This window comes from Astyanax mexicanus, chromosome 7 (genome assembly GCF_023375975.1).
Source record: "Astyanax mexicanus isolate ESR-SI-001 chromosome 7, AstMex3_surface, whole genome shotgun sequence".
NCBI classification, from domain to species: Eukaryota; Metazoa; Chordata; class Actinopteri; order Characiformes; family Acestrorhamphidae; genus Astyanax; species Astyanax mexicanus.
This window is the reverse complement of record NC_064414.1, coordinates 27,646,548-27,673,693: the sequence shown is the minus strand read 5'-3', so window position 1 is coordinate 27,673,693 and position 27,146 is coordinate 27,646,548. Positions and strand designations below refer to the sequence as shown.

Here is a 27,146-nt window from a genome sequence, read left to right as displayed (position 1 = left end):
AAAAGGGGAGACAGTGCGCAGTTGTAGTGCAGAAAGTCTAAAAGTTGCCGTAATTAAGGAGTTTAACATTAAGAGACATCATGAAATGAAACATTAATTTGAAAAATCTTTGTTTACACAACACTGTCAAAGATAAAGATAGTAAGTCAGGTAAAATGGTGGGTAAATGAAAGTAATCAGGAAAATGTATTATTTAAAGTGATATATTTCATTATTTGTTTTATTACAGAGTCTTTGGCCAAATATATTTCTCCTTCTGACCCCCAACAAAAAAAGTTTGGACACCCCTGCTCTAGCTAAAGCATCAGTTGTAAAGTTGTTAAGAGTTAGAGTTGGTACAGAGTGAATTGCCATATTTGAGTTCCAGTCCATATTATGACAAGAGCTCCTCAGCTAGGTAAAAAAATATTTTAAGAAATGAAGGTCAGTCAATCCATTTCAAGCATTATGAAAGTGCAGTTGGAAAGACCATCAAACATGTTATGATGAAACTGGCCCTCATCAGGATTGCCCCCAAAAATGGAAGATCAAGATTTACCTCTGTTGCACAGAATACGTTTATCAGAGTCACCAGCCTCAAGTTAAAGAAACCACAAGCTAACAGAACACTGGATAAGAGCCGCCTAAATGCTTCACCTATATAAGTTTACCAAATGATTATTTATGTTTTTCTTTATAGCCAAGATGACTTCATTCTTCATGTAGCAAAAAAACATGAATGTGTGTCCAAATTTGGTTCTGGCCTGGTATTGTATAACAATAATTGGTTAAACTGGTTTACTGTTGAACACCACTGATACTGACAGTTAGTAATTGCTTATCAAAGTATTTTCCTTTCTTCTTTCATGTTTCTTTTTGTGTATGTTTGGTTCTTATTTTGCCATCCACTGCCAACAAGCGTAGGATGGGTTTCTCTTTTAATCGCCTGTTCCTCTCAGGGTTATTTTTAGTTGCTCTAATGATGTTTTCCTTTTCACTGTCACGTCTGGGCTAATCTGGGAAGTACCTTTGTGACTATTGTAAAAAAAAAAAAAAAAGACAAATTAGTCTTGATTTGATTATTATTTTTTCCTTCATTTTTAGTTACTTGATGTGTGTGTATGTATGAAATTGAAAGAGGGAGAGGGAGAGAGAAAGAGAGAGAGAGAGAGAGAGAGAGAAGAAGAAAGAGAGAGAGAAGAAGAAAGAGAGAGAGAAGGTGACTCCGTTGGTCAGTGATTAGAAAAAAATGCAAATAGGGAAGTAGGCATTGTACAGGCATATGTGTATATGAATAGACACGTCCACTTATTAACTGATCTCTGTACTCATATACACTGGATTTGTCATTTTGTCCTGTAAATTTGAACAATATCACCTTTCTTTGGGATTGTCTGAAAACAGAAGGTAAGAATGTGTTTTATCATTGATTCTGAGTTTTGATGTTGGCCCAGGCCTGAGATTTTTTACACTCTTAAAAGGGCTTCTTTGAGGGTTCTTTGAGGTGACTGAAAAAGTAATAAAGAACCATTTGGGTGCTTTATATATTTCGGCCTGATTAGCTGATTGGCTCATTGGATTGGAGGATAAACGTCTGGAGATGGTTCTGTAAAGACCTTTTACTCAAACAGTATAACATGTTGACAAAAGTTGAAAAAACTTAAGATTTTAAGGCTACTTAATGCACTAGATTTTTGAGGACAACTCTAGGACAACTTCTAGGTTTTGTATCTATCTATTTGTATCTATAATATTTCAAATGTATAAAAACTTAAAGACTAACTTAAAGATTTTTTAAACAAAAGTGCCAAATTGTTATATTATGTTCAAATAATTTATTTTGCATGAATGTGTAAAAAAAAATCTCACTAACTTCAAAATGCACTTAATGTTTTTATTTGGCCTAATTTAAACTCCGTAAAATGTGTATTGTACATTTGGCTGACAACCCAAGAATATAGTTGTGTCAATAAAACTTAGTCTAGAGTTTCCAGAACTTAACACTTTACTTTATGTTTCCCCCAGAAAGCATCTAGACCAAAAATGTGAAAACAACCCATGTGAAAACAGAAAAGCACATGGGTTGAGATGTTCAGCTGTCCAGAGCCTATTCTATGCTATCGGTTACAGCAGTTAGCAGTTTACAGTTTATTGTGACCTAAATAGGCATAAAATCAATTAAACAATATTCCTAAAGTAATCCCAAAGACCAAGTCAAACAAGATAACAGTGCAAATATTGCACAGTATATTTGAAAGAGAATATTGCGTAAAATATTTGAAATAGGATTTACATACAAAGCATAGGAGGTGGGAGGACACGCCTCATATGCAAAGGGATGTTGCAAGGGGGCAGCAGAAAAGGTGTTAAAAACAGCACAACCGACTTAATTACAGGTATTTGTTGAGAAACATTAAAATGACAAAAATCATCAAATCCAACATCAGGTGAAATCCCCTGCAGACTTGCTCAGTAGATGCCGTTCAACTAAAGAGTCAGACTGAGCATGTGCAGAGTAGTTGGTCTGCCCTTAACCTGGGTTCAACTGCAAACACAGGTTTTTAATCAGACCAACTTTTAACAAGGAACTTAATAAAGTTTACAATAGTTTATGGTGAGATTTAGTACTAAAAAAATCACATTAAGAAGAACAATTTCAAGTTCAGGTTTTTACAGTGTAGCACCAAAGGAGTTCCACTACTGTTAAGAATCATATAATCATTAATATCACTAGTATATTGAACACTTTTGCTCAGATTGTAGTTGACATACACAAAACTGTTGCCTTTCTTGGAATATAGCTGTTGATACCTATGCCTGTTTATGTAATTCTTTCTCTGCATGTGTTAACAGAAAGAACCAATGGATTTGCTAACAAGACGCCTTACCCAACTAAGAATGTCGTTGTAAGTGTGATTAAATTACCTTTTAAATGTTCACAGTGGTTTATCCTACAGAGTGCTTACTCATAAAAGTCTGGGTACTTGATTAAGATTAAAACTACATTGTTAGGCTAGGTTACCTAGAAAAAAAGCTTGGTGTGTTACGTCCTCACACTACAGTATGATTACAGCAGGGTTGCACCTCTGTATTTAAAGTGCTTTTGATTATGTTGTTTTTTGTTCATTTTGTTCATTTATGAAATACTAATCTACAACAAATCTACCAGACCACTCTGTTTAATGAATGTAGATGTTACAGATAACTGATTCTGGTTCCCCCCTGCCCTACACATTTTAAAGTATTGCCTGCTTTAAAACAATCATTGAAACACTGTCTAGGGCTTGGTAATGAGCTGACTTAATCGTGTGTGCCGGAAGAAGAGGAGGCCATATATCGTCACTGCCCAATGAAAAACACTTATCTCCACTTATCTCAAACTTTCAATGGAAGTAAATTTGAAGAGTTTCTATTGGTCCGTTCAAATTATCTAGTAAACTAAAAATCGACAAAAATGGAAATAAGAGTTTTCCATTGGACAGTGACGACATATGCCTGCATCAAGACTTTTACACGGATGGTTGTGCCAGGACACTGATACCATATACATACCAATACACTTTTACTTTGTATTTACTTGAAATTTATTGTTCGTTTCAGGCAGCCTGTAGCTGGTAAAATGGCTTTTGCGTGGAATGCTTACTCTAAACCCTGTCCATCAGATGCTCGTGAGATGCTCCTTCTCATTCTCCTCTGTGTCCTCGTCTCCTCGGTCATCTCGTCTCTGCTGTTTGCTTGGATGACATCAAGCTTGGCCTATGACCTCTTTGTCGCAGGGATTGTTGCCGGCACATGTGCATGTGTGATGTTAGTGCTTCTGATCCTGGTGCACCCAGTGCGCTGTGTGATTACAGTGACCGTGCCTGCATTGGGCACCAAACAGGGCCGCAAGATCATCCTGTCCACTGCGCTGCTGTACGCCATCACCTCCTGCATCCCCAACATCACCCACAACGTAGGCCAAAGCCTTCACATGCTGAAATGCAGCACAGGGAACATCACCCAAAGCGTGTTAAAGTCTGCTTGCGTGCCCAAAGGAGCTCTGTATGACATTAACAATAAACTACATGAATTGCCCTCCATTCAGTCAAACAGCTACTGGATAAATCTTGAGAGTGGCACATATGACAAAATGCAGGCAATGGAGAGGGACCTTGCTGAAGCATCTGAGAATGTGAGAGTCGAGCTAGCACAGCTACGCAGAAACATAGGCCAGACCTCCCAAGTTCTCAAAAAGTCCATCGCTGCACTGTTCGTGCTTTTAATGATCGGCAGTTCAGTGGCCTACGTAAACAGCTACCTGACCCAAATTAAGCATGATAATGTGTACCAGTCAAAGCAGCTGATGGAGGCTCTGCGGCGAGTGAGCGGCGATATCACGATCCCTGAGTGTTACCAGAAGAAACTAGTGAAGACATCTGGGTTGAGGATGAGCGCCCATGAGCTGAAGCGTGGCCTCTGGGGGATGATGGCCCTGCTAATCTACGTTCTGATGTGTGGGCTCATACTGGGCCTAGACCACTTTGTTTACTGGTCCCTGCAGTCTCTACTGGCATGGGCCTCAGACATCCCTGACATACATGTTACTGTGAACATTGACATGTCTGTAAGTACATCACTAAACATAATGCATCAATCGGTGCTGTCAAGCGAAAAAAAAAATAAAAATAAAATAATAATAATAATAATAATAAATTACAGGTGCTGTGTTTAATTAGTCTAAATTAAATGCATTCATCATTTATTTGCTAAGAAACTAATTAAATAAATAAATGAAGAAAAAAACAATAAATAAATAGCTGGCACAAATTTAAAAGCTCCCTGTAATAAAAATCAGTCAGTAACAGATGATGTAAATACTTTATATCTCTTAGAACCATTGGCCAATTTTTCTTACACTTTAATGCACATTTATTCCCCTACAAATTACCAAAAAAATGTATATGAGATGGTCACACATGCCACTTGCCATTTTCAACTAAACTCATTTCACTCATTAAGCCCTACTTAAAATGCTAAAATGAGATGCACATATTAACATAATTTAGATATTTTGGTATATTTTGATTAAAAGTTTACTTAGTAAAGTCCAAATTAAATAAAATATTTCAAATAAAATAATAAAAAGTTTTAGTACACAACTATTCATTAATACAATCTCTCCAGGGGACTATTATTATGAAGTCCAAGCTGGTAGATTAGCCATAATGGCCAATGACTAATGGATAACTGGTGATGCTAACTTTTTTCCAGAATGAATTATTGGCTAAGGTTTGATAACAGATGGATGGCACTGTACTGGTTAGATAAGTAGGTATTGTGATTTTGTATAATTTGAGAATTATGGCTATAGTTCACTCAAGTCTTTAGTTACTGACTTCAGAATGCAGACATCCATTCATAGCTAGGTAACAGCTGAACTTAACAGTAGGCTTTGAGCATGATTAATTAATTGCCTTTTTTGTGTGAAAATGCTTTTGATATGATAGGTGTATATTACGTTTTTACATTACTCTGGTCTTCAGTCGTGGGTCAAGGGCTACATGTAGAGTTGTCTCGTTTGAGGGGTGAGGGTGGGGGGTTATGATTCAATATAATGTGGTATATTGCACAAATGTAAGCAGAGTGATATGTTGCAATAGATTAATACAAATTTGGTCATCAAAGAAGAAAACGATACTCCAAATTTCAGTGAAATAAATAGATGTGAAAATATACACGTTAAATAAACGAACCCTCTCTGCTTTTCTTTCTGTCTTTCTTTCAGATAAAGGCAACATATTTTGGTAGGTTTCCTCATTATATTAGTGGCCTGCGTGATAATTATCCCTACACTGTACGGATGATGCCTCCAGGGTGTGTTCCCTCTCTCTCCGCACCAGATCACGCCACTCTGACCTCAGTCTGTGCGTTTCTGGCTACTGGTTTCTTGATGGTGCTGGGGGAGGTTTTTGCTCGTCGCCTGCGACGCAAAGTCTGCGCATCATTTTACCGCAGCCGTGAGGAGCATCGTACTCAGTGCCTCCTGCTGAAGATTCTAAATAAAAGAAAGAGACCAGAGGGACAGGATGACTGATAATACAAATGAAATGATCCATTCATATAAAGTTGAGAAAATAAATAAATAATTAACAGTTGTTTTGTATTTGGGGCAGTTATATTGTATTCTAGTACTCTAATACTTGTATATTTTTTCATGTTCACTGGAATAAGTAACACATATAACTTTAAATAACTGTTTAGGTAAGCATGTCTTAATCTATACAATATAAAGTAATGTAATTTATACTAATTTAAGAAAACTCAACTAAATTCTATTTTTAAAATGGTATTATGCTGTGACTCTGTAATAAAGATACATATATGCCCCTCTAAACAAGGATATTCATGTGTTCTTCTGCTTAATTAAAATATTATTTAATCTCCGTTGTGTGTAGAACAGTAACACTTCCATAAAATATGGAAATGTAAACCTTTAAATAGCCCATTTAAAACAAGACACCCCAGAAATGATTTAACGTAAATACAGCTCTGGAAAAAAGAGACCATTTAAAAAGTATAGATAAGTTTCTTTGATTTTACCAAAACCTCTGGAATATAATCAAGAAAAAGATTGTTGATCACAAGCAATCAAACCAAGCTGAACTGCTTGAATTTTTACACCAGGAGTGGCATAAAGTTATCCAAAAGCAGTGTTTAAGACTGGTGGAGGAGAACATGCCAAGATGCATGAAAACTGTCATTAAAAAGGATTAAAACACCAAAAAATGATTTCTGAACTTTTAAAACTTTATGAATATGAAGGTGTTTTCTTTTCATTATTTAAGGTCTAAAGGCTCTGCATCTTTTTTGTTATTTCAGCCATTTCTCATTTTCAGCAAAATAAATGCTCTAAATGGAAATAATTTTATTTGGAATTTGGGATAAATGTAAGTAGTTTATAGAATAAAACAACAATGTTAATTTTACTCAAACATATACCTATATATATATAGCACTTTTTAAAGTCTTTTCTTAGTCTATAGTCTATACAGTCTTTGTCTGTTAACTAAGTGGTGCAAAATTACGAGGGATGAAATGTCAGTGTTTGTGACCTTTGATTGACACAAGCCTGTGTAGAACTGCGACACGCCCACAAAAACAGTGCCACGCCTCCAACCACCATTTTTCAATGAAAACAGGCCTGGCCTTGGCCTCTGTTTGCTTCTAGGTTCGGAGGAAACTATTTGGACATGTAAATACACGGTAAGCGGCTCATAACCCCACTCGTTGTGGATAAGGGTGGAGTTGTTTAAATGTGGTATAAAGCATGCGTTTTCTGTATAATTGGCTTAAAAAGCTTTAGCTGTTTATTAGTACAGCTGAAGCATTAGCAAATTTCAAGTTTATTTTTATTTTTTTTTATTACCACATGGCTAAGCTGGTGTTCTAGTACAGATGGAACCAGCGTTTTTTCCAAGTTAAGATCAAATATTAACTCTGTCTTTAGTATTCCATGACCGATAGCTTTGATTACATGCCTAGAAGCAGTATTTGAGAATGGTATTAAAAATAAGGTGATTTCACATCACCGAAAGCTGTTTGCCTACTGTTTGTGCTAGCTTATACTATAAAGTTAGAACGTTGTGTATTTGCTCTAGTTTCACTGTTGTTTTTTATGCGTTCATAACCATGAATGAAAACCTCACTTGTAACTTCACAACTCTCTTGTAGCTTCATTTAAATGAATTAAATGCCTCTTTCAACTAAAATGACTAGAAACACAACTTGACTATTATTTGAACAACTGTAAGTTTCTACCGCCCAAACAAGCACATTAATGAACCTGGTGAGCCGTTAAAGGTGGACTCCAAAAAAAATCTAGTAAATATGAAGCAGAACTTTGCGTCTGGAACGTTCTGTGTGGTATGCCAGCATAGCACATTTTTTATGATGTTAAAAAAATACTGCTTTGTAGCCTCAATGTGTTGCAAACCCTATTAAAACTGAATCAATTTCATGTCTGGAAAGTTAATATTTGTTGCCGTCAAGTCAAGTAGTTTTATTGTCAATACTGCATATGTACAGGGCATACAAAGAATTGAAATTACGTTACTCTCCTTCCCAAATTTTACAGCAAGTACAGATAATACATATAAAAAAGAGAATGGGAGACACTTTATACAGCAGGGACACAAATAGACATACATACATGAGACAGAATACGCTAACAGAAAACAGAATTTAACAATTCTCACTCAAAGAAAATGTGTGTGAATGTTTATGCCAAACAGCATGATTAGATATTGGATGTGGATATGAATATTCAATGTCTGATAGAGTACACACTTTGTATTTGATATGGTGTATTGTAGTTCCAGTGCACTGTGTTATTGGACAAAATGTAATAGTGATGAATGGGTTTTTTTTGACACAGCTGTGTTTCATCCTGAACTGCTTTTTGTATGAGGCTCAGAACAGCTTATCATCATAATTACAGTTGATTTTCAACTGTAAAAAGCATGTACCTACCTTATATTATCCTGAAAATAAAATAAAAAAAATTCAAGAGATAAGAATTGTGCCCATTAATTCCATGTGTTTAGAATCATGTGAAACTTTGTGTGCTAATTTGAAAGATAGAGTGGGGAGAGTTCAGATATGGGTCACTGATCAGTGTACTTAGTGATCTTCGAGTATCTTTATACAGTAAGAACATAAAGGAAGGAGTACAGAGAGAGGACATAAAATGACATTAAGTCTACTGTGCTTTATCATGGTCTGTATAGCATAAATGGGTATCCCTCAGGCTAAAACTAGCTTTCTAGAGAATGTGTGTGTGTTTGCGTATGTGTTTGCGAGAGCGGGAGATTTCTTTAGAGACTACATATCAGGCAGTGTGCAAATGTGTATGTATTTATACTTAAACAGCAACCATGCGTGAAGTTTTTGATAAAGTGCACAGCATAATGAGAGGCAACAGTCTGATAACAGGTTGTGTTTAATGCAAATTAGCTATGATGATTTTTGCATCTATTGATTAGATTAGAGCTAGTTGGTTGGAAATATGGAACAATTAGGTGTGTGTATGTGTGCATTTGCTGTAGCTTGTAAAACCCTTGTAAGTCATGCTACATGGGCAAAATTGGGAAAAGCCTTTTTATATACCTTAATCATTTGTTGATCAGTTGAATTCATACAGGAGTGTTGACCTGCTTCTTGGTATACATGAGAGTCCTGGGATGTGTTTTCCAATATTTAATCATCTTAGCAATTTAAGGGCGGTTTTAAGAATAATGTAAGTTTAAAAATGCCAGTTTTGCAGGAGCTTCCCAAAAGGTGCTGTTTTAGTGCATAGTCATTTTTAAGTCATTTTCAGGTTAAGAAGTACTTAATGAGTTATGACTTAGAATACTGTTAAATCAATAATAAGTTTAAGTACTACTTAGTTAGTGAAAATTAATGATTTGTGTGAAGGTATGTATAGACAATGACCCTTTGAAAATCACTTAACTCCAGTCTGCTGCTTAGTTTTGTTAATCCTGAATGCATAGGTCGCTCCATTTTAGGCCACTGTTTTAAATTGCTGCGACTGAATTATAGTAACTGAATACACCAATCAGAAGTGTTTTATTTGCTGTGTAATATGTAAAAAAAAAACCTAAATGTAAGCAAATATGTATCCACTTTAACAACATTATCAATTGTTCAAATTTGGTTTACACTGGGAGCTAATTTTCTTCCTTTTAATCTTATTTGTTTTTTTCCTTAGAAAATAAGGTCAGGGTTTATTTCAAAACAGCCCACCAGAGAGCTTTTTACTAAAAAGAATAATGACCTATAAAAAGAAACCCTTTCATACCTACAGCCAGGGGTTATCACCCAGTCTTCAACAATAATATATCTTAAGTCAGCGGACACTGGATGGAACTGAATGGTACTGTATAGTGTCCCTCAGGGGAGAGGCTTTCATTTACACAGCCATCCATTAAGTAAACCACATACACAATTCAGACTTTTAGAACATATCCATGTATGCATTTTATATACAGAATAAAAACATACAGAATATGAAAGAATACTTCTTTATTGCCATTAAATCACAGTCTCAGACACTGTTAGTATTAAACACACAAATTGAGTAGCAGATTCATCACACAGAAATAGGAGCAAACACTAGTGAAGTGGTAACACCATTGTTGCGAAAAGTGAACATTATATTTCATGGATATGAACATGCATGATTTTAATTTACTGTAACAGTCAAAAATATATTTTTATTTTTAACAATGTAATAGTGAAATCAATTCTTAATTAAAGAAACAAATGATTTGCTATATATTTTTTTCCGTTGAGCATTTTTTGTAGCATGATATTTAAGGACTTCTCATTTCACCAAGGTCAACAGTCTAATACTTAATATTATTGCTATGAACAATGATTATTATTGCTGTAATGAAAGCTGTAGAAAACCTAAAGAAAAATAGTCATCTACACACACAGCCCTTTTATACTTTAGCATTAATGTTGTATTTTGAACATCTCAATGCCTAAAGCTACAGCACTTTGCTTTTAGTGGATGAATGTTGTCCGTCGTTTCTTCCATTTCCACTACTTACAGCACTGGCCTTGAGAGTAAAAACTTTTACTTTGTAGGAGTGCACAGGTAGAGTAGCAGTAACTGTTGAATGCATGCACAATTGACCAGTTTTAATCTAAATGACCACTCTATTTTTTTAGACCATACACCAAGTATTATTTGGTTGAAGGACCACTGTCTAAGCATCTATAATGCAAGTATAATGTGACTTAACACATTGGCCTGTTACATTTTGTTTTTTAAGTTTCTAATGTGTCTAATTATTTGTGTTATTTTGTGTAGTTCTGAAAGGATGATATTATTCTGACAGATTGTACACACATTTGTTAGTTCTCTAATAAGATCTAAGGGTGTCCTGCAGTTAACTAGTGGTCTCCTGGTCAACGCCCCTGTGGTCAGAAGCTAACCAGTGATGCAGGTGATTAAAAAGGTGTAGGTGCATGGCAATGGGTCGCAGCTGGACTACAGTCTGTAGTTAAAATATTAAGTACTGTAAAGGCGGTCCAGTTAGTCTATGTCCAATGCATTTCTACCTTATTTATATAATGTATTTATAAATCTATTTAACGCTCAGAGATCAGTGTTGCCCTGGTCCATTCTTTCCCATGGGAACGGGTCGGTGTTGTCCGGCACTGTGGGGTTTTGCCGTCCGCTCCAGAAGTGTTCCAGGTCTGGTAGAGGCCTGCCTAATGAGTCCGCGAGCACCTCGCTCGTGCCGCCCTCGCTGTGCATTTTTGCGTTGTTCACGGCAGCGCGCCGGCTCGCCACTCGAACGCACGCGCGCGTCAGGCTCTCCCTAAGCGGCACGAGCGTGCTGAGCAGGATGGCAGGAGTGAGCGCGCTGGACAGGTACATGCACACCTGCGCGAACACTAGCAAGGCGGCAGGCGGTCCGCAGCCCTCGCGCGCGCTGTGACGCGACCATGCCCACGCGCCCCACTCGGGAAGCAAGGCGAGCGCGTTGGCCGCCGTGACGCTGAGCAGAGACAGGGCGATCTCACCGCGGCGCGCGGCGCTGGCCTCGCGCGCCCTCGGGATGCTCTTGAAGATGTTACGGATGTGGCATACGGCGGCGAAGAGGACAGGAGCGGCGTAGGCGGCAAGCGGGAGCACTTTGCCATATGCGCGCACGAACCCGGAGGAGTGAGGGGCCAACTCGGACACGCACAGGCTTACGTTACCCTTCACGTGCAGGTTCGAGAACACGATGTCAGCGACGGGAAAGGCTAGCGCCGTGGTCCACACGGCGCACACGGTCAGAGCGGTCCGCTTCACTTTCAAGTGCGCGTCGCTTGCCACGCGGGTATGCAGGTCGTGGCGCGCGCGGCCCAACAGCGCAAGCGTGAAGGCCTTGCCCGCCAAACAGCCGTGCTGCAGCCACTCGGTCATGCGGCACGCCACTGGCCCCAGGGTCCATGCGCGTGCGCGGTAGGTGAGCGCGCGCGCAGGGGCGCACAGCGCCAGCAGCAGAAGGTCCGCGGCGCTTAGGTTGGTGAGCAACGCCGCCGTGTCCGAGGCACCCGTCGCCTTCACGTTGTGCGTCAAGACGGCGAGCAGCAAAACATTCCCGCCAATTCCGAGCGCGCAGATGGCGCCGAGGACGAAGGGTAAGATGAGCGCCGTGTCCTCTCCGTTCAGCTGCTGAACCCCTCCGTCAAAGGCCACGAAGGTGGAGACGTTGGCCGACGTTTCCAGCTCCATGGGCGCGCACGCGAACAGATGCCCAGTGCTTCGGAACCGGTTGTCTCTCTTTTTTTTTTTATCACGTGTTCAGGTTTCTGGATACATGCAAACGGAAACCAATCTAATCGTTAAAAATAATGACTATGATTATAATGATTAAATAAATAAAACTTAAAGCGCCATCGTGGATGTGAAGCGCGCTGTCCGCAGCCCTGGTGGTGCTGAAGTCACTCTCTGCGCTGGAGAGTTATTTTAAGATCGTTCAGTGTCGTCAAACTGGCGCGTCATGTGCGCGAGCCCTTTGTGCTGCGGGGCACCAGGAGAGAAGTGGCAACTGGACAAAGGACTCTCCGTTCATGTATCGATTTAAATCTACATATGAAACAAGCATTTTCAGGCGCATTAGTGCTTAGTGTTACTCCTTAGACAGCAGCATTTAGTAGGCTGTTTGACGTGAAACACATTAGCTTTATTACCCCATAAGCAGGCTTTGCCCACAGGTCAGTACTGGAGTTCGCTCGGTTGCAATGTTCAATGACGTGTCTTCCCCACATCCTTCCATTAGCTCATATATGCCAGCTGATTGAGTACTTGCATCTTTATATAGTCTTTTTTGCCTCTAGAAATACTGTGTGTGGAGGACTTAGCTAGAGGGCTCGTCTTAGATTAAGTGGGGTACATGCCATATAAAGAGTTAGCATGCTTTTATTATTTACAGATTTGCTAGAAAAATTACCTGTTTGCTTGTTAGGTTGTGCATTTGTTGTTGTAATGGAAATTATTTATTTTAAATTTTGCATTATTTATTTTTAATTTGGGCCATATTAACCACCCTAACCCACCTTACCCACATTTTTACTTCATTTTTAGTCATTAAGATTGTTTCTTTTAATGCAAAAGCAGTAGTGTTGCTAAGTAAAGAGGACACCATATTATAACAAATGGCTCCAGTGTGTCTGCAGTGTTCTGCTTGCATTCATCCAAAGCCACAAATATTAATTTTAAAATCAGGGTATTTGGTAGGTCCTGGCACCTTTTTCTGGCTAGAACAGCTTTTGCTATAGTTACCTGTGCAGACACAATGCTGCTAATGGTGCTGATACACAACTTACTGTGAACATGGATATATCAGAAAGGCACACTGAGTCTTTATCTGCTTATTCACATTCATTCAACTCTCTGTAAGAAATAAAATTGTTGCTGTCTATAAATATATGGCCTAGACTACAAGCAGATTACTAACACCATAAAACTTTCTCTGTATTCTTAATACCACTGGGAGGACACAAGTGGGTGATGCTGTAAATAAAGGAAAAGGGAAATGTAGTTAAAACCCATAATCCCTTAAAAGGGGGAGTAAAAGGTTGTTTTGTTGTTTTTGTTAATAAAGGTTTATCTTTGATAAGCTGACAGAATGCTCAAAAATTGAAAAGTCAAATATGGTTAATCATAATATTTTAACAACAAAAATACAGCAGTCTCCCCCCCTTGCAACACAGTTGCAAACTTAGGCGGTACATGTGTCCCTGCTTGGGCCTGTTTTCTGGGTACAGGTAATGCCAAGTTTATCCAGTTGCAAGGGGAACCTATTTTCTCTATCAGGAAACTTCCTCTAAACAGCACCACATTGCTACTGGACTGGGCACACTTTGGGCAAAATAGAGGGCACCTAAGAAAGCACATTTTTCTATTGAAAGGCCAGCTTTATTAGGGCTCTCATTCAAATGCATTTTCAAAGTTTTCTGCTGTAGAGGGCACAACATCGTAATTTATTATGTTTTCTTTTTCTCGATGTAATCTGCAGCCAGTAAGTCCCATTGTCTACTTTTAAAGGCACTCAAAAATCGGGTTAAACCCCTATCCCTCTCCCCCTCCGAGTCTGCAAGTGTTGCCACACAAATGGTTTGATCCATTTTCTCTGCTCTGCCCTGGAACTCAGGGCAGAACTCCTGTTGCCAACAGTTTCTGTCTGTGGTGTGGTTTTAATAAGATTTTTTTGTTCCTCATCTTTTAGCACCAACTCATTAGTTATCAGCAGTCCTCACCTTTGCTTAAATGAGTTACACAGCACTTTTTTGCAGTAATTTATTTTTAAAAATTTGCTGGCTGTCAATCAACCAGTCAATTTTTGAAACTGGAGTGTGAAAAGCTAGCTGTTCAATTGTTTTCCCTGTGTTGATGTTGAAGCCAAAGTGCTAGGTTAGTACTGTCTCTGTGTGTATCAGCTCATTATTTGCAACAGTGAATGAAGATAATATAATTAGACAAAAGATGCCCAACTCCTAACGTGTGTGTGTGTGTTTTTCAAAGAAAAGAGCCAAATTCAAGTGCAAGAGTGAGATCAAAATAATGGTGCATCATTTTCCAGAGTAGGGTGAACTAAAAATATATAGAAAATGTGTTTATGCTAACCTTAGTTTTTTATTTGCTAAAAAGAAAAACACCCCTGTCACCTTTGTGTAATAAATTGTGATAAATGTATTCTATTGAATTCTTCTGACATGACACACGTACCTAATCTTTTATCTTAATAATGTAAAGAGTACAGACACTTAAACATCATTGGTGAGTAAAAGGTGGCTAAGAACATGGACATATAAGTAGTAAGATTAAATTGTAATCATTTAATGTTTTATCATATTACCTCTTGTATAATGATGCATATATTGACTTGATATGAGGACAGTTCTAGAGCCAAATAAAGGAAAAAATTGCCTGTTAACCCAGTATTCCTTAATGCCAACTATTTATTGAGTTGCTGTCATGGTCATTTAAAAATAAGATTATAGTTCTGAAATCTAATAAGCCAGTGAAGTGAGCCCCCTTTAATAAGTTCGATTGCACACCCCAATCCTGTCTAGGGAAAAAACAGTCACACTGACACAAGGGTTCTGTGAAAGATTTACAAATGGTACAAAGCACAGGTTATAGAGGATTGCATATATGTAAAAATAAGGTAATAACTGTCAGACTACAGTTTGTTTTAACAGGCCTTTGAGTAGGTATGTGTGTGCAGAAATGGAAGTTATTTTTTCCAAACATATAAGGAAGTCACAGTTGCATTCTGAGCCTACTCGTTTACTAAAAATATACTGCTAGCTCTTCGTATTAAAACCACAATCATACACATATGCATATGCGTACACACACACACACACACACACACACACACACACACACACACACACACACACGCACACACAGACACTGCCTTTAGTTTTTTTGACAGACAGAATACTCTGGAAGAACACATAATAAGACTTAAGATTAAGACAGGATTAGTGGTGTAGTAGTTTGAACAGTTTAATCCTTTTTTTCTATTCCACTATTTGTCTTGAGATTGTAATGCACCTATTGTTATTGATTAAGTCTGAATGTAACATGTTATTTACAATAAATCAATTTAAATCAATGCTTGCCTATGGAAGGTTCCTTCCTTCTTTTGAGTCTTAGTTTCTCTCTCTCTCTCTCTCTCTCTCTCTCTCTCTCTTTTAAATCATTCTGAAACAGAACCCTAATAAATATTTTAATGGGTTTCATAACAGTCAATTTCAGAGTCTACATGACTTTTGGTCAGTGTTTCTCTCTCTCTCTCTCGGTCTCTCTTTGCGTTCCAGGTTTTGTTTCTGATATAAAAGCACAGAGCAGAAAGCTAATGTACACAGAGGAGCCTGGGATAATGTTTTCCCAGAGAATGTCCAAGGCACCAGTAAAGGGAAAGTAGAGTTTTTACTTCAGGGATGTGCATTTAAATGTCATGTCAGCTTGAGCAAGCTTTCTTTTTCTTAACATCCATCTCTCTCAGACATACTAACCTCCTATTTTAATAGCTTCCAGTGTCAGTAAAAATCTTGCTCCAAAGCTCTTTGAAGCAGAAGTGAAACACAAAAAGAATACATTACAGCTGGTTAACTTTCTGGGTCAGGTCAGCAAGACTCCGCTGCAGAATAAAAACATGATGTACGGGAATGTTTCTTATTGACTCCTCTTCCTCACGCCCTGGTGATATAGTTTGAGGAAGAAATCCAAATTGTAGAAGTTGATAATGTGCTTGATGGTCCATGTGGTGAGGGCAACACTTAAGCTGAGGGCCCAGCTGGACTTGCTCAGTTCCCAACTGTCAGTGGCTTGAAGATATCTAACAAACAAGTGTGAGCAATATTGGCACTGACTTGCAGTCATATGGGTCCTTGATTAAATTTAAAAAATTGGCATTTGAGCAAACCATTTGAAATGTTGTTGATTTCTTATACTAGTATAATAAGGTTACAGTTCTGTTAGCTGTACTATGTGAATGCTGTTACACTGAATGTTGATGTAATGTAACTTTAAGATATTATCTTTTTAATTATTACTTATAGGGCTAGAAAATAAAGCTAGTCTGTTCTACACAGCATTTTAAATGGAGATTATCCATAGGCTTTAAGGCTATATCATGATTATTATATGTTATATTATATTAGAGGTGAATGGTTTCCTTACTGTGTGTTTGCTGCCCTCTGTTGGTTGACATTTAGGGTTTGAAGGAGATTTTAAGAAAGTAGAAGAATGTTGCCAAATAAATTAAAGTGTATAGACACTAAATATTATTACATAAATTACATGACCTTATGCTAATAGGTTGGACATATTGGTTGCTTACAAGTTGTGGGCTTTAGTACCCTGTTTAAACAAATGGGTTGGATGCTTTTGAACCTGGAATATAAAATGTAATTTCTATGAATAAGACAAGTATTGTAATTTGCCAATGAAAAGGTGCTAAAGTCCAGTCCTACTGAGCACTTGAGGTAGAACACAGACTTCATTTTGAAGATCAAAATAAGCAATGAAAAATCTCACTGTGTAGAACAAGGTGTTATTGTAGTATAGTCTTACTTTTGGAAACTTCTCATAGATTGGTACTTAATAGATTTAAAATGTAAAATGTAAATAGATTTAAAATGTAAAGGTCCTTCTACATAAAGTATTATTGTGAGAAAAGTAGCCTATTCGACATTTTACTCTTAGTAAGAAATTTTTGTGTTTAGTTTTACTATGTTAATTTAGATTTAGTTCTAATTTAAGTGGACAAATGTAGCAGATAAAAACAACCCTTTTGAAAAAAAAATATTCTGATTTGTTTTCAGTAAATATTGCCTGAATATTTATTAAAATTGTTTTAATAAATCAATCTAACAAAGTGTCTAACAAGAAGGAGGAACGTCCATACACTGTGCACCTCGTAGCATTCTGCAATGGTTCCCTACTTTAGACAATGTCACCATGTACTGTTTTATTATTTCGCTTGCTTTAAGTAGATACTCATAGGATAATTTCCTTTAGTAACAGTACATTTTAAGGGTGGGGACTGTGACTCTTCTGTTCTCTTTTTTCTGTCTAGCTTGCTAGAGTCTCCCACACTGATCCTATTATGTTTTTAAAACATAAATAGCCTACCAAAAGTTTTGTTTGGTGGTTAGTTTTAATAAAAACCTAAATGTTGTTTACTTGTTTACTAATTACTTGTCTTTTAAATAACACACGTTACGTATTTCACTACACTCCAGGCGCAAAGTGGATTCTTAACAATGTGCAGTGATAGCGATGTCCAGAAGAGGGCGGCATAGTCCACTGGAAAGGATTCGTCTTTGAATGAAAGAATACTAGTTTTAAAGGAGAGGTCACTTTACAGCAGAAGGCAAAGACGTTCCAAACTTTTTGTGCTAGTGCATTTTATTTTATACTCTTTCAACTGGTTCACGCAATATTTTATATAGTGTAAATCATGATTACCAATAAAATTCCAGTGTTGCGACATTTTACTGTAGAAACTGTAGAGTTTTTTCGCATTATTTCGTATTTAGCCTAGATGGAAATGAATGGTAATGAAGTTTTCTAAATAACCTTCCTGACCTATTTAACTTTCAACGTACCACTCATTCCGCTGCATATGAATCCACTGTGAAAGAGCATTTGTGTTTTAGTGGTGCAATGATAAAACAGGGACAGACCCATGTTAAGGTTGAATATGTTTTGGATCTGAGAACGTGACAACCCTGCTAAAAAAATCCAGCTCAAGACCAGCTGGTCATCAGAAAAAATACAACATATGCTGCTAAAGAGCTAGTTAACGAACTAGCTTACCAGTATGTTTTTTTTCTGAACGTGAGTGCCTTTAAAACATAATGTGTTAAAAGTGGAAACTTGATAAAAGGTGAAAAAACTTGTAGCTGAAGGAGAAGGAAGCTGTGGAAATTCACGCGCACAAAGGCCATCTTCATTTCATCTCGATTCATTCGCTTATTTTGCCTTTATGCAGACGGAGCACGCGGTAATCTACTCCGCTATCTCTGCGGTTGAATAATGAAAAGCGCTGTTCCCGCGGGGCGCCGCGCGCTCGCCTTCAACCCCACAGGCAGTTCTGCGCATGCGCTTAAACGACCCTAAACCTCGGCGACCAGGTAAAGTGGGAAAGAGACGAGAGTGGAGAAAGGAAATATGCGTGATATGAAGAGAGCAATTGGGAAAAGATGAAAATAAATGGAAGCCATTGCTGATAACGCACACACAATTTCCTCATCTATTTAACATTCATTGAATTGAATAATCCGCCCCTTATTATCGTAAATGGTCTGCATATTTACCCTGAATATGCTAATTTATGTTTGCTGGAAGCGCTTCTTGGTTTAATAATTTTTTCATGACTATATGCATATCTTTCCAGCTTCATATAGTCTAGGCTTGCGTCGTAGGATACGGGCTGTATGTAGACTCAGTGGGAGCGGCAGGGAAAGGGAGGAGCAGAGACTCTTTGTCTTATAGCCTCTGATTGTCTTTGAGGCTGTTATATCCGCAGTGCCCGCGGCCAAGCCAGTTACATTTCAATCAGCAGATTCATTGAAAAGTCATTACGCTAAACTGGGCGCTGAAAGGCACGGTGTTGAGGCCCGGACCCGACGTATATAATTGGTTGTCACTTTGCATAGGAGCGCAGGCCGGCCCTCTGGGCCAAGTCTCCGTCTTATCTTTTTCTTTTAAGGAAAAATAATGGCCAACTTATCGTTGATCTTACGATAGAAAATATTAACAAGTTAAATGTCATTCCGCTCTGTTAATCCTTCCTTCGTATTCGCAGGCCTGCAGCGGTCCAGCAACGCTCACCGGAAGTACTACTTTGTTCTCTGATACTCTGAAAGGTTGACTTCAGACCACAACAGCCGAAGTGCACACTTTTGGTTTTCTACAACTGATGATATTTTTTTACTTTTTTATTGTTCAGTTCTGCACAGAAATGCATCGCGTATTACCTAGGCCTAATCTTCAATTTACGACGTTTTATCTTATATAGGCCTTTACCCTGATGGCGTGTCATTGATCATTTTAATGTTTCCTTGCATTTTCGGTTTATAACTGATAACTGTTCTAAATATATTTATAAATGAAAATGAAAATTACCCTCTGATGCAATAAATTATCTAAAAAGCCTATACACTTCTGCCAGTAGAATTTCCTCATATGGAATTTCAAAATATACACATTTCTAATCTGCTGTTTATTTATAAATGTACGACTGACAAATTTACCTATAAATATACACTGTGATCTAGCACACTTTATCAAAGCTGCATAACTCGTCAGAACATCTGATTCCTGCACAGTTTTGAGCATACCTGATTCAGCTCACCTACCAGTTGCCCGAACAAGGAACTTAGTAAACTTGTGCTGAACCTCCAGCCCTCGGTTGCCCACCATAGAAGAACCAGTTTTAATTCTATACATAGTAATTTCCAGAGAAAAGTGTGACTATAAAAAAAACTTCCACTAATTAAAGAATCTCCACCATTTAACAGGGTCTTAATAGTTACACATCTCCTTTTACTTTTTTATCAAAATGTGGCTTTCAATAGCATCGCTATAGAAAAGAGTGTAATTTGCTCCTAAAAATGCCCTAACCCAAATATAGTTAATTATTGTGTTTATTGTCGAAAGTGGACTACTTAAACTGAAGATATAATGCTAATGTGGTTAAAAGCATAATTGAAACAAACTAAATTTGAAAATGAATAACTAAACCTCTAACAAGAGACATGTCTTGGCTCATCAGTTAACTTTACTTTACCCTTTTCTGAATCAATTGTAGAAGGCCAGGCATAAAAAAACACTTAAACGCTGTACCTTGTGGCTCCATAAAGAGCCAAACTTGATGTGAAGTATACGTTTTTGTAAGCGACGTAAAAAAAATATTTTTTCATTACGAACTACGTACATTTTTTTGGGACCAAACATGGTTATCACTAAAACAACATTTGAAGCAACTTAAAAAAAACATTGTAGATTTAACCCCTACACTGCCGATTTCCCAGACGTTGATTACATTTATTGATGGTGAATTAATGCTGGAATGTCTTTCTAGTCAATATTTTGGCCTAACCTGTATCTAAGCTACTCTGAATAAGATAATGTTCGATTTGCTGTTAATCTATAACAGAAGAGTAGAATTCAACAGCATAATTCATTGTGAGGGCAAAGTGCCACTTCGGAACATGATCATGGCTACAAGTACATGATGAAGCTCTGATGGTTATTAATGAACTGCATGTTAAAAATAATACGACTTAGAGACTTAGAAGTTCGAAATGACTTTATCGCGCGGAGAACACAACATATGGCTTCATTAACATGCTCTATTTGACAGCAGATATCATAGACTAAATGTGAATTAAACCGTTAGTCCTTAAATAAACTGTCGTTGTCAATTCCCCATACACTCGAGGGATTACGCGCTTTTAAAAATCGAAGACCACAGCGAGGATTTTAATGACGCGCTTGGCATTCAAAGAGCGCTCAGGGTCTCGCCTCAACACAAATCAATCAGCAATCAGGGCGAAGGCCGGGAGAGTGGCGCGCTCGCGGACCACCAGATTAAACCCACGGCTCTGAAAAGGGAGTCTCGCGTGCCCGCCTTCACAAATGACCTTTTAAAATCCTTCTGATTAATGCGCGCGGAGCCTCCTCGCCTTTGACTATATACTTTTCTGAGGGCCACGGTCAAAGTGTGATGTCTTTCATGATGGACAATATATAAATACATATATTTGGATGCCAGATTGACTATCCTATAACAAACTATAATTTGCTGCATGGCAACAAACTAGAGAAATGGACCCTAGTGAGACTTTATTGCTGTCAATAAGAAGTCTAATATTTTGCATCAAGTACCCTTTCCCACTCACTGAATTGCTCTATAATGAATCTATGTGCCGCTGATTGCTCTTTAAACATCCTAACAAGAAACAACGCCACAACGCAGTGAAAGCAAATTGAACTTAAGCTCTAGTAATTTTAAAATCGTCCTTTGATTGGTTTTCATTATCACTGCAAGATTTGAGACAATTGTTGACTTAAGGTATGCTCATAGCCTCAGACACAATGCAAGCAGTAGAATACAGAGAACCGAGCATGAGAGACAAAATTTGTCTTCTCTCATTCAGAAGACAAATGAAGGCGAAAACGGCAAAAAAAATTAACTCGACGTCATTAATTTACCTTATCAATTTATTTAGTGATTTGTCAATCTAATTACGCCGGCCCCGGGGCTAGAGCCAGGTGAATGAAGGAAATCAATCATGAGGTCTCAGCACAACCTTTAGCACGGCGAGAGGAAAGAAGAATACACAGATTATTACCGTTATTATAGCGAATAGTCGCTCAGGATGACTGGAAATGGCAATCTGTGGATTCCAGCTCGTCACGACCTCGCAGCAGACACTGCTCAGTTGTTGACGCTGAAATTGACTTTGGCGCTATAATTGTTTTCACTGAAAGGTCTGGAACTCAATTAAAGATGCGCTTGGATTCCGTTTCAACCACACAACCTATCTCACCACGGTCTGGGATTGGAGAGAGAGTAAGTGAGGGTGAGAGAGTGACTGAGAGTAAGAGTAAGAGCCTGTACACTCTTTGCTACAAAGGTTTTTGTTAAGCGACCACTGAAGAACCATTTTTGGTTCCACAAGTAATAGAACTGTGTGAATTTTATAAAAGTTAAGTTTTCCCCCCAAGTTTGAAGTTTTTCATACTTACGCATCTCTGTTTTAAAAATATTTTTTTATAAAACCAAAAGTTCCATAAAAGCATCACTTTACCCTTTGAGCGCCGCTTGATCTGCCTTGAAGCTAATGGATAATGACACAAGATTAAGATATCGTCAAGCTTCTAAAGAAACTAGACAATAGGATAATTCACTTTCTTGAGAAAGAAAAAGTTTAAAGAGAAGAAGTGAATAAAAACAAGATTTTCCAAAACTGAAGTTCAAGAAAAATAATATAAAAAAAACAGAGAAAAGTAGACTCCTATCAATGGTGCAAGACCTATGGGACCACCAAAACCTCTCCTTCAGTTAAACAGATCTTAATGATGAAACCAATTTACACTCTCACCTCAGGTCTGGAAAAAATGCTTTCTTTCCATTTTCTACCAAAGGACAACTCGGAAGTGCACATGTGAAACCAATCGAGAAGCTCCTTCTATGAAAAGCAAACAAGAACAAAGGGAGCATAACTGGAAATCAAACTGTTAAAGCTATAGTTGTTTTCAGAAAAAAACTGACTGAACACCATAGGGTCCAAACCTTATCGTTGAATATGTTTGTGATTGCTTTAATATTAGGAAACAGAAAAATCTGTAAAATTCTTGACTAAACTTTGAATGTGTGGAAAAACAATTTTCTGCAAAACTGATAAAAGTATAGAATTTGGACATTTACACATTACCATATTAACATTTTGTTGCTATCATCCAAAAACATTGTGTTTATTTTTCTAGGATTTCACTTTTTGATGTTTTCCGCACAAGTTTATTATTACTAATCAAAAGGCTCCAGAATTGCTAAGAATAAAATATTTACATTTAATTTCATTGAAAGTTTTTTTTCTCTTAGTTACCATTCTTGAGATTCATTTCTGAATGACAATGTCAATGCACATACCCCCCTCACCCCACTCCACACACTTTGAATTGATAATCTCTGCTAGCATTGAGGCCCCTTGACCTGGTAGTGACCGTGGCAATAGACCTCTAACTTGAAACACTCAAGAGGGGAAAGGGCTGTTTGGCTGTGAGTAAGGGAGCTCATGTGAGCACAAGGGCATGTTGTTTGTCTTCGGTATAATCTTTTTTTATGCATTCACTCTGACTCGCACGTAAACAAACAGATGGTCAGGAAAGACCAAGGGCAAGTATTAGTGTGTAGGACATTGACAAGAGACACATTGACCACCCATGATCATGACCACAGACCCTGTGATCTACACTCTGACCTCTCACATCCCCAAACAGACTGGCTATGGATATAGCCAATCATAATGGTGTTCAAGATCAAGCTCATGAGCCCCTGTGTTTTGACTAAGCTGTTAGATAAACAGTGCCATCTTCAGTGGCTGACTGGTCTATTCTCATTGTAGCTCTGGACCCTCATTTAAGTTATGAGCAAAAAACAATACTAAAAGCAAACACTGCTTTCTGCAAATCTACAATTTGTCATTGTTTGTTATTCACAAGATGATTCTGAGGTTGAAACAGTGTGAAGATTTATCCAAGAGACATCTGCTGAGACCCTGAACACACTTAATTTGAATGTGACACCACTGATGATCCATTTGTGTTTTCCTAAAGAATCCTTAGATAAATGAATCATGCAAGTTTGAAGAATCATTTTTTATGTTAGTATGTAAATATTATACAGTTTATTTTTTTTTCTTAGAAACCTTTCATTAAATGGAAGTTGTAACATTCTAAAAAAAGGTTCTTCGATCTCCCACATCTAATTGACAAAAATGTTACTTTCTAAGAACTGCCCAGGTTAATTGTTCAAAACCACTCTGGTTAAAGAAAGCGAGACATGCTGGACTGTAGACTTTTCAGTACAGTTTCCATCTATTGTTACTTGCTTTACTATACACAATAGAATTCTTAAATCTACTCTACCTCTGTTCTAGTTGTCTGCTTCTGTTTGGTTGCAGGGGATAAAGAAAAGTCTCCTGGGGGAAGCCTCCTTTGCTTACACCATAAATGAGCTGAGTTGGCTGTCATGAATAAGGTCATGAGTGTGCTATTATTTAAAATAAGTCTGTGCTTGTGATTTTAGGAAAAGGTAGCACATGTATTATTTTTTTTATCGACGCGTTGATCAGAAATCCTGGGCACAAGTATCTTTAAAGGCTTTCAACAGTATAACAATAATGCAAAATACATACAAATCATATAAATTAAGACAAGAATAATACAATTATTCTGCTTATTTGCATGAGAACAATGCTGTAAATGTTTTGTGAATAGTCACAAATTCTTTTGCGCAAGATTATTCTGTCTAAAGACACACTTGGATCTTGTTCTTATTTTCTTTAAACCAAAATAAGTGGCAATAAAAATAGAATTAGTTCCCAATTCACCATCCTTAAGAATATTATTTTTGGTAAAATGATAAAGGGTGTTCAGTGTGTTTTGTGTAAAAATGAACTTCTGTTCGTGTTGTGCTGTTTGCAAACTGTTGCTGATAGGAAACACGTGACTAATCATATAAGAAATGAAATTTCCCCATTTTTTTTCTCTAGAAGTGAGTTAGATTATTCCCAGGGACAGATTAAACCAGAGGGGGGCGACACAAACCCAGTTAGTCTAAACGCCAGTCAAACATTTATAAAGCGATTTCTTAGTTTAATAAAATCTCGGATTTGTGACTAAGTGAATAGTTTTGGGTTTTTTTTATGTAAAACGAACAAACAAAGTTCATATAGGTTAGTTTTAGAATTAATTTTCAGGTTAATGCTCTGCAGTCATATCATTATGCGAATAGAAACAAAACACGAACCTAACGTATGGATAAATGAAACCCAGACGATATAAAGATATTCATATTTATGTTAATACGTTAATTTTATTGTCACCTTAAATACATGTTGGATTGTCTTGGGAATATTTAGCCAACTCAAAAGTAGCAAATGTATGTCGGATCAACGTTTAAGGTTTTATATCTCTAATGCCTTTAAACAACGACACAATCGGTTTATTGGGAACATCGATTTTACGTTCATTCAACAATGATTCAGCTTTTTGGTTTTATGTTTTTTATTATTATTAAACTTTAACTACACTTAATACACACACATAGTTTGTGTTATTGTAGTTCTTCTTTTTTATTTAAGGCGACCATCTTTCGCGTAAAAGAATTGTGTGTAGAAGAGCCCCAACCGTTCCAGGCCTTTAAATTAACGTTAAATCAATGTTAGAATTGTAACGCTAACTGATGTCTGTTAGGCAATAAATATAAGGTAAAACAAATATTACGTAAGGTTAAATAAAGGTTGCTTTGATGTTGTTGTTCCATCATCAACCTTGTAATGCAATGAAAAAGTTAATGTTCATTCAATGTTCTGTTCTATCAGGGTTATATTAGCAAATGTGTTGTTGTTTATTCTTATTAATAATATTATTATTATTATTATTATTATTATTATTATTATTATTATTATTATTATTATTATTATTATTATAGTTATTATTATTATAGTTTTTCAGCTGTCTTAATGGTCTTAATCAGATCTGTTTGAGGCCTGTATAAAGTTCAGATATTGAGTGAGATCTGGGTGTTATAGCTCTTTGTGTCATTCATGAAGATAATGAGCCGGTTCATATTGTCCCTCAGTGCGCGCTGAAAAGGGGGCGGGGTGGGATCTATTTTATCGGTTGATTGACGTGAGGGGTTGCCAGGCACCCGCTCGTTCCCACAAATGGCTTCCGCGCGCAGTTTAGCGGATAATTAAAACCTAAATCGAGTTAAACCGTTCAAAGAGAAGCTCTCGAGCCCGGGCTGGTAAACCGACACCGCCAGTAAGCCCTGAAACACAGTCCCGCGCCGCGTGAGCTCAGCTGCGCCCAACACGCGCGGCTCGCGACGCCAGTGTCCGGCAGGGCGCGGCCGCGAGGCGAGTGTGGGAGCCGCGAGCTGTTTGGACAGGCTGACAGCCGTCTAGAGATGGACAAAGGAAAAAGACAGAGCGGTATTATAGGCGCCTTAAGGTGGAATTTTAATTTTGCCAATAGCGGTGACTGCGGCCAGAGCCCAACATCCCAGAACCTCCTGAGACCCACAGTCTCATGCATAACACAGCTGCCCCATCCAGTCTCCTTTCTTATACACATAAGCTTAATCAAAATCATCATCCCATTTATTATACAAGTATAAGACAATATCGGTAAGATCAAGGTATCGCAATATTTTGTTTTACATAGCTCATTTTCAAATACATAGTAGATATTTAAGTACTCAAATCCCACTGTTCTAAGTTTTGATTAGTTTTGTCAGATTTTATAAATATAATAGTGTGTTTATAATACTATAACAATTTTCTTACAATTGGATTGAAACAATTGCAATGTATCACCTTGCTTACAGTATCACAATTTACAGGTGCATCTCAAAGAATTAGAATATAATTGAAAAAGTACTTTATTTCAGTAATTCAGTTCAAAATGTGAAACTCATATTGTATTGATATATTAAACACAGAGTGCTTCTATTTTAAACGTTTTTTTTGTTCTATTGTTGATAAGTATGGCTTACAGCTAATGAAAACCCCAAAATTGGTGTCTCTGAAAATGTTAATATTATATAAGACCAATTGGTACGTTTGGCAGTGTGGGTAGTGTGCCAAGTCCTGCTGGAAAATTAAATCTGCATTTCCCTAAATGTTGTCAGCAGAGGGAAGCATGAAGTGCTTGCACTGACTTTAGACTTGATATAAAACACAGTGGACCAACGCCAGCAGATGACATGGCTCTCCAAACCATCACTGACCATCAGTAAATTTTGCATTTCATTTGGAAATTAAGGGACCAGAGTCTGGATGAAGTGTGGAGATTGTGAAGT

General features: G+C 37.6%; 3 protein-coding genes across 3 annotated transcripts in view; 2 read left to right on the top strand and 1 right to left on the bottom strand.

The window, feature by feature from the left end:
• The first annotated feature begins 3,598 nt into the window (after nt 1–3,598).
• On the top strand, nt 3,599–6,055 carry LOC103046402 (osteoclast stimulatory transmembrane protein-like). Its single transcript, XM_049481606.1, has 3 exons — nt 3,599–4,585; nt 5,747–5,765; nt 5,862–6,055. Exons 1-3 carry the CDS (start codon nt 3,599–3,601, stop codon nt 6,053–6,055), a joined length of 1,200 nt encoding a protein of 399 aa, XP_049337563.1.
• A 1,089-nt stretch (nt 6,056–7,144) lies between these two features.
• Nucleotides 7,145–27,146, top strand: part of rab11fip5a (RAB11 family interacting protein 5a (class I)) — a 54,984-nt gene continuing 34,982 nt past the window's right edge. The window contains exon 1 of the mRNA XM_022684916.2: nt 7,145–7,224. The gene's annotated coding sequence lies outside the window, so the exon portion shown is untranslated. The remainder of the gene's footprint in view (nt 7,225–27,146) is intronic.
• On the bottom strand, nt 11,129–12,259 carry LOC103046721 (G-protein coupled receptor 151). The gene has a single exon (XM_007236429.4). The coding sequence runs from the start codon at nt 12,257–12,259 to the stop codon at nt 11,129–11,131; it is 1,131 nt and encodes a 376-aa protein (XP_007236491.3).